Genomic DNA, 12,870 nt, shown 5'->3' on the forward strand with positions numbered 1-12,870 from the left:
ACCACTGCTTCAATCACCTCATCCACTGTTTCAGAGACCAGCTGTTTCTCTTCAGATTCAACACCCTCCTGTATTGACTCTAATGCCATCAAACAAAATTCATCATGAGAAGAAACATTAGAAGCATAGAGTGCAAAGTTTTCATCACTGAGGTCTTCAGGCATACTGCTCCAGTCAACAAACTCTTGAGTAAAGAAACTTTGTTGATCTGGTTGTGTTGCTACTGGAGCAGTGGTTTGTGGTGCAGGTTGCACTTGTGCCTGGGGAGCAGGGGGTTGAACATATTGAATCTGTGGAGCAGCTGTTTGGACATAATGCACTGGCACAGGAGCAACAGCATAGTGAGCAGTGTTCACATGTGCTGCTGGGGCATATTGGGCATAGTGCACAGTGTTTTGATTTTGAGGTCTAGGATTTGAACTAGGGTGAGTGATTATGGGACCAGTTGTTTGACTCCTACACTCTCTAGCAAAATGTCCTAACATGTTACACTTATAGCACTTGATTTTCGACTTATCCAACCCAACCCTTAGATTCCCATGCAACCCTGGGAATTTTCGCCCTGTTCTTTTATAAAACTTGCTAGTTCTAACACTTAGCAAGGCCAGTTGATGCAAGATGTCCATTTCCTCTAGATCAGTGGGGTCAAAATGCCGTAAATCATTCAGTTCAAAGTTTAAATTGTCTGATCTGGTTTTCATTTGCAGTGAATGCATAACCTGTAGAGTGAGGATCAGGGTTGTTAAAATTTGCACCAGCAGTTATGTCAATGAAGTGATCATAACCCTGATCCTTACCACTACCACCAGATTCTTCTTGACCCAGAAGAGCAGTGTTACCGAATGAATAATCATCAACGGTTTTCCCTGACTCTTGTAACTTCCTTTTCTGGTTCAACTCCCTTTCGTAGGTCAGGAGTCGACCATGGAGTTGGGTCAAGGTCAGATCCTTGAACTCAGGTGAATTTCGGGTGACAAACGCTATTGTGTCCCATTTATCTGGCAGTGACCTGAGGAACCTGCTATTTTGAGTTGAGTTTGTAAAAGTGGTTTTAACAAGCCTCAGTTCACTGATGAGACAACTGAACCGCTCAAATTGTTGCGTCAGTGATTCACCTTTAACATGACAAAATGTTTCATACTGTTGGTTCAGGATTTCCCTATTGTTTTCTATGACCTCTTCGGTACCTCCAAACTGTTCCTTAAGCGCGTCCCACAACTCTTTGGCATTGTCACAATGTAACAATCCAGCATATATTTCGTTGGGCAGCGCTGATGCTATGATACTAAATGCTTTAGCATCTAGTTCAAACTTTTGATAATCCGTTTCAGTATAATTTTCAACAGGTTTTGGAACTTGTTTTTTAGCATCTTCAGCGCTTGGCACTGTAGGAACATGAGGACCAAAGATGACAGACTTCCAACAACCTGTGCTTTGTTGAGCGAGGATGTGACCCATCCTCCTCTGCCAGATGTTGTACTCATTTCTTTTTAGCATAGGTGGTTTAAAGAGAGAACCAATGTTGTTTTTATCGTCCTGAGATTGTGACGTCATTCTTGTTGTTTTACAGGTACTGAGAAATCAACTTTAGTGGTGATTAATCCTTACTCTGTTTTTCAACGACGAACAAACGATCAGTATCAACTGTTTTGAGCTGAACTATTTACGTCAAAATGATTGTTAAATCAAATTTGACTGTCCAAGCTCTGATACCAATTGTTGGATCTGAGTTTCTTTTTTATTGTATTTTGTGTTTGAAGTTAAGATGAAAATGGATGAGTTGTGCAGCGGAATTAAAATGAAAACAAACTTTGCATACAATCAAATGAGAGTAATACTTTAATCAAACATCTTTTACACAATGAACCGAATGATTGAATTTAATTTCAACAACGATTACAAAGATAGATGTATGAATGCAAACTCCCCCTCAGCCCGAGCTCAGTAGTTTGTTCGTGCAAAGAAGACGAATGATGTAAAGAGCTAATAGAACAGTACAAAGTACTGAACTATTTATAGGCACTGCAAACTACTGAGCATCTTTGCTGACGTCACCATGAAAGTGACATCTAACCTCCTAACAAACTCTAACCTCTGATCTATACAGACACTGCTTGTGTTAACTACTGCTAATACATTCTATTACAAAACAGACTTTAGAACAGCTGCTGCAACCTTCTACTGCTGTGAACCCAGCAGCACTTGTCCGGATCAGCAGTGCTTGACTCAAGGCAGTAGATTGAATCAGCAGGACTTTAGTCTTCCATCAGATCTTTAGTTGAGCAGCAGTTATGGGTCAGCAGTTTAGCAAGATCAGCAGATAGGAGGTCATCAGTAGTTGTAATCACTTTCAAGGGGAGAGATTTGTATATCAGCATCTGCTTATTCAGAATCCACTGTTCTGATCCAGTTTTGGCTTTAATTATCTGTTCCTCTGATAGGGTTCAATCCCAATATTTTAGATCATTATAACGCCACCGTTGGTGGAAGTAACCCGACCGTGCATCAAGTACGGTCTAAATGGACTCCGATGATGACGAAAATAAACTTTTTCAACGGCCTATACAAACAAGCGGTAAAAATTTTATTTTTTAAAGTTCTATATTTTTTAATTTTGTTTACTAAGTTTATATTTTTTTAACACTTGTTATTTTATAATATGTAGGATCGCACACGAGGAAGCGGGTGTAGCGATCTCAACGTGATGAAAGTCGCTTTAAAGGAATTTAAAGATAGATATCCGAGCGGTTTTCAACATGTCGAGGCATGGGAGGTCGTTCGAAAACACGACAAATGGGCCCAAGTCCCATTGTTGGGTGAGGAAGGGGAAGATTCGGCACAAAAAAGAAAGCCCGTTGACGTGGACCCTTCCATACCCGATATGAACGAAGACCCCTCGCCACAAAGAACACAACGGCGAGACAAGCGTCAAGCGACATCGTCCGAGGGCTCGGCCGAGTTGGCGGCACAATTCAAAGAGTACACCGCCATGAAAGAAGCGAAGCACGCGATTGAATTGGAGGCGATTGAATTGAGGAAGAAAAGAGAGTCGGAGACTCGCGAGTTCATAACGGAACAACGCGAGATGATGAGAAACTACGCGTACGATCGAGATATGAAAACATTCCTCAAGCCGCACGACGATGCTCCGCCGGAAATGTTGTCGTTCATCCTCGCCCGAAAGCGCGATATCGCTAACAAGTATGGGTGGCCGTGCAATTTCTAAAATTTTTATGTAGTATTGCGATGTAATTTTTATTTTATTAAATGAAATGTAGTTTTTTATTTTATGAAATTATGTTTTACTTTTTATAAAAATATTTTCTTAATTAAAAAAATAAAAAAACAAGTCCCCCAAGAGAGGAGTGCCGCCATCAAATTGAGGGTGTGAGAGGAGTTAAGAGGGGAGTTGACGTGACATGTGCTCATTGGCCGTGCGTAAGAGAGGGGACTCCCCTAAGAGAGGAGTGCCCCTCTCACCCTTAAGTGTGACCCTATAGATTCATGTATCATTAATCGTGTCGTTAAATATCATGTCCTAAGCACTTAGAACCAACAAGTGTACTACTAGAGGTTTAAAGCCACATGGAGGAGGCCTAGCAGCTTGTAATGATAAGTGGCAAGATAGGAGTTGAATATGCATTGATAGTTTGCAGGTCATGGGAGGATAAGGGATAGACATGGTGGGCTGGTGGTGTTTGGTGGTGATCATATGTGGCACAAGCGAGGTAGAGCAATTGAAAACCAAGGCACATTTGGGGAAGAAAGTGAGTTCAACCTCAGACCTTCATATGATGACTAACCGCGAGTTTATAGGTCTTGAACAATGAGTTGCCTTAAAGGAAAACACACTTCCCTACAAATCGCAACAAGTACGTGGCGAACTAAGCGACATTTGTGGCAAAAACTAAAATCGGGTCACTTAGATATATAGTTATATTGGGGTTGGTTAACGTACAATATTCCTTAACGTACGATGTGTACGAGATGAAATTACGCACGTTATAAAAGTCAAAAACCCTAATCACGCATGTTGAAAACCATAATCACGCATGTTGAAACCCATAATCACACATGAACATAATCACGCATGTACAAAATCAGAATCAGGTATGGGGTAAAAAACCTAATCACGCATGTTATAAAACTAATCACGCATGTTATATTTTCAAAGCGTACGCAGCGTACGTTAAGCAAAATTGCACATTACACTTTCACTATAGTTATATACCCTTCCATTTGATGTCGACTTTTGTAAAAACAAAACTATTATTACTTGCATTTAATTTGGTTTACACCTAACCTATTTTAATCGTCGCCCAACCCGTGGATTTTGATCATTTAAGCACACTTGCATTGTCATGTGAACTTTTGCACAAAGCCAACCCATTAGACGCGAAAAAGCCGATACAAACAATTCTTTCAGGTTCATTTGTTTTACATCATAAAGTAGATGGCTCATATAGATCTTTTGTCAGAAAACTCAATACCTCTAGGGACTCAGGCAGACAGTTGGTAGTGAGACGATGCAATATCGTTCACCATGTCTGATCATGGAACGTGTGAATCTTTGTACCTGTCAACTAATATATCTTGAAGCAATCAGACTGACTGTCACCTAGTAAGGAGTGCATAGGAGGGTAAGTCTTCGAGCCGTGTTACGTTTTCTTCCAAAAGTTCTCTTTCTAGTTGATGCCGGGTTGATTTCATAACGGCCTGTATCAGAAAACAAAAACACAAAACTTACCCTTTAGTTATTTATATCTTTTTAAAATGAACAAAAACATGTTTCGGGTCTATCCAGTTCAAGTAATATTTGATAATGATTATTGTCTGAGAAAGAAAGTGCATACATTGAAATCCATGTAAGATGCACGCATAGCAAGCCACTGATGATCCATTAACTTGAACGCGATGCAATACAGAAGATCAAAAGCTGATTCGTTTTCTGTGCGATAATAGGAATGCGTTACAACAAAAAGAGAACCATAAACCTCCTAACTGCCGGATAATCGACCCCATCAATGGGTAACCATAGATTTGTTATATGGGTCAGATGGATATGCTTAGAAATGTCAGCTCAAATGAAAACGGGTCAGAAAAAGTGTATTCAAATTGTATAAAACATCATAAATTGTATTTTTAATAAACTAGATTATTTTTGTAGCTATATAGCTGTTATAATGATACTTTAACAAACTGAATGGTTAAAATAAACCTGACCGGCCGTTTTTTCCACCTCTACCATTAGCCCAAAGGTTTTAATGACTCTCTTATGATTGTTAGATCGTATGTTCAAGTATCAACAAACATATTATTGACCGTTTCAAAGAAATTCGTAAAGATCCAATCGTTGTGTTTACCTGAAAGAAACTTCAAGAAGGTTGCTCCAACCAAATTCCGGGGTTTTACTGCAAATAGGAAACACTATTATCCCAATAAAGAATTGAACTCACAAACACGTCTTTAGAATACCTTTATTTCCTCATTTTATTTTCACAGAAACTGAATGTATAGAAGAAATCCAATTTATATGAAGTATAAATGACAAGTTCACTTATAGAGGATAAACGAGAAATAAAAACTTAAATATCATTAAAGAATTAAGTAAATCAAATTTACTTTTTACATATATGATAACCCGTCAGGCCGTCACCAAAAAACTTAAATATCATTGAAAATTTACATTTATCCAACCTGCTTCAAGGTCCAGCATCTGAATAAGCATGAATGTGATATTGACACCAGCTACAGCAAAAGGATATTCCCACATGGACCTATCACCTTCCTGCTTTCGAAGAAGATCTTGAAATGATTCCTGCATAAATACATAAAAGATAGAAATTAACCTTAAAGGGTATAGAAGATAATTCGTAAGCTATTATATGTAGTGAAATAAGAACATACCGGGAAATTTCTGGCAAAATATAATAGGTTCTCCAGTGATATAAACCCGCCACCCCTATTATAATATACCTCCACCTCATCAGGATACAAAAGATCGACTGTAAATCTTAAAAAAAGGAATATATATATTTTTTTACCGAAAATCAGTGGAAGGGTCTTTTCCTTGCCAGCCCATTTCCTTCCACTGCTCGGTAATTAGACCATGGAGCTCCTCTTCGGGAAACGCAGCTTTCCACAATGCTCTCAGTGATTCCTATATTAACAAGAAAGAACCCGTTAGCCGACTGACCCGCCCGTTTTTCCAAGCTTATCAAATCATACATCATGTACCTGGTGTTCAGGAAGTGAACTATCATAAGCAATGTCTAATCTGTGTTGCAGCTTTAATAAGCAATCCTCCTGTTAGTTTTACAGAAAAGGTATCAGAATCCAGCAACTAAATTAAGTTATGTTTAAACCAAGAACAAGTATTATTGACAGAACAATGATGCTTAAGGAGCCGATATCATCTACAAGCATGATATTATCGGTTATACTTGTTATGGGTATAAATGTTGCAAATAAATCAAATGTGTATATGATATTATACGGTTTAAAACATGACCTGGGCAGGGGTCAAATCAAATGACTGGCGAGAATCGTCTTCCCTGCTCTGAGCACAAACACATGAAAGGCCTCTGCCTAGCCATGCTGCTGATCCTGCTACAACCTCGGCTGTAATTAAAACGAAATTATGCACAAACGAGTTTCTTAACCATAAATCCAGAAAAGAATTTGACAAGCAAATAGTCATGTATCAAACATGGTTACAATCTTGGTAAAAAGCGCGAGGAGCGAGGTGAGAGCTTCATGTACGCGAGCCGTAGCACTATGTACAACAAAAGAAGCACTATGTACAACCAAAGAAGCATTATGTACAACCAGTGGCGGATCTTGCCAGTTGAACGTGCCAGGGCCGAAAGACACGGACACTAAAAAAAGCCCGGGCAAGCCCGGGCCAAACACAGTATATATAAAAAATTTCGATTGAAATGCGGAAAATTAGCACTACGACCGAAAAACTTGCCCGGGCCGTGGCCCTGCCACGGTCCTTCTAAGAACCGCCCATGTGTACAACCAAAGAAGTGTTATGCACAACCAAAAGCTACATCTCTCTCGCCTATTTTACATATCAACCTTCTGCATCAAGTAAACCATTCATAATCCCTTCAATCTTTTGGTCGTTTTTACATATCAACCTCCTCTAGACCCTAACTTTGACCAATTTTGACCCACATGTACATGAAGCGCCGTCTGAAGGCCCTAACACGTCTCTCCTATCACCTCGCGTCTCAAGCGCGCTTTTTAAAACGAAGGTTACAATCACAACGAACTCAAATCAAAGTTGACCAATCTATAGAAACAATTATTGGCTGACACATAGAACATATGAACATGTCAAGATCTGAGAAATCAAAAGATACATCAATACACTTGATATTAATAAGTAGGGCAACACTATAGATACAGTAACTCATAATGGAAACAAGGGCCTACAAAGCCCAATTTGTATAGTACAATTTGTTCCCCAATACAAAATCAAACATCTAGTATGAACCAATCAGCTAGAAGACATATTCAACGTTAATGGAATCAATATCTAAATCCTCTTTGTTTAAATGCAAGCACAGATCCACACTTAAGAGTTCTTGAGAATAATCCAGACAAAATTTCAACTAAATCGAATAATTAACTAATAGGCAGGCACAAATACAAACTCACCACAAAAATCAATGCAAGTAATCATCTAAAAATTCAAAGGAAACAGATCCAAACTTCTAGAAATTAACTCCTGACAGAGAAAGAAGATAAGTGACAACAAAGTTGTACACAATTAGAATATATATTTTTTTTATTTCAAATGTCGCTTTCTGAAAAAAGAATATACCTGAAGTTGATTGACAAGTGTTGCTTCGATCAAGCCCTTGAGAAACCCTCCTAACTGCCACAAATGATCCACCACCAGTATCATCCATTTGTATACACACAGTACACCCTAACACGCACTATTTCACCTTCGTTTTCACCATAACCGATCTCGATGAAATTGAATCAACAACAGTGCAACATTAATCACGATTAAGGAGATGAATTATCAAGAAGTGTGTAAAGAAAGAAATGCTGCAGATGAATTAAGAGGATCTTGTGCAGCGTGTGTGTGAATGTATGTGTAGGAAGAGAGAGAGAGAGAGATATGTGTGTAGGTAGGTAGGTATGTTTCTCTCACTAGTTTCTCTCTCTATATCTATGGTAGCTCTGCAGTGCAGAGAGTGTATGTTTGAGTGCATGTTTGGCTTTCCTTATTTTGCCTCAAAAGTCCTTATTTTTGCCTCAAAAGTCCTTATTTTGAGTGTTTGGCTTTCCATTTTTAGGACAAAAGTCCTTTTCCTCAGGCAAAAGTCATGTTTTTGTGACTTTTTCTTTCCAAAAGGACTTTTGGAGAAGTTGGAAATAAGTTAAGCCAAACATGCCCTCAGGGAGGAGGAGAGATTATAACAACCCAGCTAGCTTTCATATAACCAATTAGTTGTCATAATATATAAATAATAATTCATAACTCATCTAGAGTTGGATATTTATGCATTCATGGTAGGGCTCACAATTCTCATGATAGGACTCACAACTCTGATATGAATATGATAACATGATACGAACTTACACGAAGTTGACAAGTTTCGTGTTTAATCTTAGTAGATTTCGTGTCTATAACAGGTCGACGCGATAAAACCTGTTTAATTTTGTGTCGAGTTCGTGTTTACCTATTGTGTGTTCGTGTCTTAACAGGTCACGTCAGACACAATATGACATGTTAAGACCTATTAAGACTTAAGACCATTATACAATATATGTTACGACCTGCTAATGGCTAAATATCAAACATGTAGTAACAAGCTGTGTTCATGTCTTAACATACCGTGTTCGTGTCTTAACATGTTGTATGATACGTTGGTAATTTTTCGTGTCTTAACAGATCGTTTTGTGTAACCTGTTTATTATCAGGTTCGTGTTCGTGTTTGGAATCTCTGACACGATAAGATTTTGTGTCGTGTTTACCTGTTTTGGGTTCGTGTCTTATCGTGTTCGGGTCATAACAGGTCGGGTTGACACGATATGCCAGCCCTAATTCATGGTATTTATAGATGACGGTGACTCTAACATATTAGAGGTCTTTAGACTATACGGTGGGGAGAACATGAAGCACGAGGTAGGAGGAGCGTGAAAGTGGACGTTTAAAAAAATGAACAAATAATAACCAATTAATCAATCAAAACTAGCCTAAAATCCACCCAACAATGAAACTTTGCCACGTCACCACCCATTTGTACTCCAGCCGGTGAAGAAACCACTGCCCTCACCACCACACCACCCTCAGGCCGTGTGCGGGCGTGGATGAGGCCTCCACGCCACAAACCACGCTCGACACCGTATGGTCTTAGAATTATAACGTCGGTTGTTATTTAATTTATGATTGATTTGTCATACTAGCCATAAAAGTGGTGTTGTGTAACGTTCTCATACTATTAGAAGGTCAGAGCATGATGGGAATTGCATCTTAGTTTACGAAACTCGACATAAAAGGGTGGCGTTAGTTTGGGCTTCTTTACAATTGGTTGAGTCCCTTGCTCGTTAATTGAGTTTAAAATTGTGTTAACTTTGTATTACAAGGTTTACAAACCTCTTTATTCTTTAACAAGTGTATCGTACGGAAAGAGCATAGATGGTGTAGGCAAGTGGTCTAACATTGTCTTAACTTACACTACGCACCGTAGCACTCCTATCTAACCACCACACAATCCTAACGTTTGTACATTATGTTTAATGGTTTGTACCTTTCCACCTTCTACTAACCAGAGAGTGTGTAAAAGTTGTTTTAAGTTTAATAAGTTTTCGACCAATGCTAACAATATTACACAATATTGGTAGCCTACATTGTTTGTTTGTATTACAAGTTTTCTCGAAGGATATAGGTGTCTTGGAAAAAAACACAAATCATCACTTAGCAGGTTTTTGTACATTCTCAAAATAAATAAACTGGTATAAACACCTTGTCAAATCATTATTTTCGTAATTCTCATCAACACCTAATACTTCTCGTACAACGTGCAATACATTCAAGCCGTATTGTGATCCATGTTAACATTTTTTGTTGAAATCAGTCACTAAACGACTTGCAATACTCTCAAATTAATAATTCATGGTTGCAAAAGTCACTAGGCTCCCTAGTCGGATTTGAGAGTACCCGGGGAGTATTCGGCCTATACGAAGAGTACTCGAGCCTCGGCAACCTACCTTGTAGCGAGTACTCGAGGAATACTCGGCCTTCGAGACCTTGTTCTACAACCAAGCTTCAGATTATTGTCAAGCGGTACTTTATATTAATTTAGATTTATTTGTGCATGTTATGACACTTTATGTTGTTTTAGCTTGAAGTCGACCCATCTTCACAAATCAAGCCTCATGGATGTGTGATGCAACCTCAAGGCATTCAAGGCAGTTATATGAGTTTGGTAACTAATTAAAAACTTATTTCTGTAACAATCCATACACATACATACATACACACACACATATATTGGGGCAGGATTTAGGGAAAACGTCAAAAAGTGTGAAAACGATGAGAACGCCCCTCATCCGTTGGATCAAAACAATCTATGGATTAGATTGGCGCGGTTGCGTTTTCGTAAATAACATCAATTTTATTATGTGGACGCGCTTTATTAAGGGTAAAAGGGCCATTATACTGCTCTATACAAAACGCCAAACTCATGAGTAGAACGCCATTAAAATTCCCGCCTTAAACTACAAGCCATACACATCATCTTTATCTAAACTCCATTCATATAAAACGCCAAACTTTGTGTTTAACAGATAAAGCTGAACAAACAATAACTGAAACGACGGAAGCTTCATTACTAACAATTATTATAATAAATTCCCGCCTAAACTACGCGCCAAAAACATCATATATAAACCACGTCTTAGGACCTTCCATTGATCACACCAAAAACAAACGCCATATTTTACTAAATACCATTCAATTTATAAACGCCGAAAAGTTCAAAAACCACAGATTGCAAATGTCGTTTCTTGGAGATTCGGTTTTGTTCTCAATAAAGTTTCACTGAATGGGGTGGACAACATTGTTGGACAACATTCTTAAGTGAGGATTAACAATGTTGTCCATCTCATTCAGCAAAATATTATTGAGTTAATCATCACCTAATTAGAGGTTTAAGATGTTTTTATTTACTGAAAGGTATCCTTTATTTGGCGTTTATGTGTGTGTCCGATTTTATATTGTTTGTTATATAACTTCCAAATCACATGTTATGCACAAAAAAGTTGAAAAAATATGGGAAAAAAAATAAAAAATGGTATATAAAAAAGATAAAACGCCAAATGTCAATATTGTGTGTTCTGAAAAAAAAATTAAAAAAATACAAAAAACGCCAAACTACTCTTCACTTGCTCTCGAAGACCGTGTCGATTTTCTTTAAATTACGGGCTTCTGGCATGTCGATGCGTAGTGTCCGTAAGCTTTACAAAATTTTTACACTGTCTTTCTTTCGCCCCGGGCTTTTGTTTTTTCGATTGCTTCCTCCTATTTTGTCACACCCCAACCGATGGCGGAATCATCAGGGCATGGCACTGAGCGAAACAGATTGTCCAGAAGTTTCCACAACAACTATCATTACCATTCAGTTTAAATAATACGTCCAATACCGTATCCCAAACAGTAAAACAAATTATTACAGAATACAACTAGTCAAATACTCTATTCCGACAACTCAGGTTCAAATATAAATATAAATATTGTTTGTTTGCTTCTAAAGACCCCTAGCTCGACCACTACAGACAACTATTTGTTGGGGGGGCTCTAGAGCTTTATTCTAGCCTCGCTTCCCTAGCAAGTAAACACCTTAAACACCTGTCACATACGTTAAAATAAAGTCAATACATAAAATGTAAAGGTGAGCATACAAGTTTGATAGTAGCATATAGAGTTCGAATTAGTTTACGCATAACCAGCACGTACGCAGAGGAAAACGAAGCATGTTAATTATCGACATGGATCTATCGATACCAATGACTGCGGGCTGACTGTCCGAGACAGTTCGCAATACATGATTACCACCATAATCCATGCAAGTAATTATCCTTAACAACCCCCGTGTGAACGGGTGCTGAGTCCAAACTATAGTACTACGTCGTTAAGGCAGGTAGACAGCATTCCACGTGTAAACATAACAACAAGCATTCATTTAGTCACGTAATACATGCAGAACGGTTAGCGTATAAAGCAATTGAGTAGTGCGTTCGATTGTGATTTAGATAAGTAACGTATGTAACACCCAAAAGTGCTAAAGCAAAAAGGGTTCGAGTATACTCACAGCGATTGATTGATGGATTGAAGGGAGCGCTTGAGAGTAGGGTTAGCCTGAGTAGTTCGATAGCATAGCAATGAGTAACGCGTTAAACGGAAACAAGTGTTGATGGGTCGAACAGCCTGGTCGATCGGACGGAAGGTTCGATCAAACGGGTTGTTCGTTCGATTGGACAGTCCGTTCGGACAGCCTGTTCGGTCGGCCGGTAGGCTCGATCGGGTGGGCTGTTCGAGTGGATTGTTTCTCCCTTTGAGTAGGATGTGTTTGTGTATGATGGCTTGTCCTTTTGAAGTTTTCGTTGTAGTATTTGAGAACACTGGAGTGTCCTTACCTTTCAGGTCGATCGATCGAACGGTCTGTTCGATCGGCCGGCTTAACCGATCGGTTAGGTACTTCAAAAATGGTCCTCAGCAGGATGTCACCTGATCGGACAGCATGTTCGATCGGGTGGCACTCCAATACGTTGAATGAATTGAAAATCGATTAAGTGTTGAAGCATAGTATCTCATGATCCGAAGAGTAATGTTATTAAACAGTC

At 38.8% G+C, this 12,870-nt stretch overlaps 1 protein-coding gene across 2 annotated transcripts; it reads right to left on the minus strand.

Moving 5' to 3' along the window:
* Positions 1-4,337: 4,337 nt before the first annotated feature.
* Positions 4,338-8,218, minus strand: LOC110921251 (ELMO domain-containing protein A). Of its 2 annotated transcripts, XM_022165542.2 has the most exons (10): positions 7,835-7,973; positions 7,669-7,738; positions 6,512-6,621; positions 6,238-6,306; positions 6,045-6,160; positions 5,908-5,962; positions 5,698-5,818; positions 5,364-5,411; positions 4,854-4,948; positions 4,338-4,716 (listed from the first exon to the last, which is right to left on the minus strand). In XM_022165542.2, the coding sequence occupies exons 2-10, from the start codon at positions 7,691-7,693 to the stop codon at positions 4,615-4,617; spliced, it is 741 nt and encodes a 246-aa protein (XP_022021234.1). In that variant the 5' UTR covers positions 7,694-7,738; positions 7,835-7,973; the 3' UTR covers positions 4,338-4,614. The 2 variants fall into 2 exon arrangements, with proteins under 2 accessions (XP_022021234.1, XP_022021233.1); XM_022165541.2 differs by lacking the exon at positions 7,669-7,738 and having other exon boundaries at positions 7,835-8,218.
* Positions 8,219-12,870: the final 4,652 nt, after the last annotated feature.

Source organism: Helianthus annuus, chromosome 17 (assembly GCF_002127325.2).
Source record: "Helianthus annuus cultivar XRQ/B chromosome 17, HanXRQr2.0-SUNRISE, whole genome shotgun sequence".
In the NCBI taxonomy this organism is placed as follows: domain Eukaryota; kingdom Viridiplantae; phylum Streptophyta; class Magnoliopsida; order Asterales; family Asteraceae; genus Helianthus; species Helianthus annuus.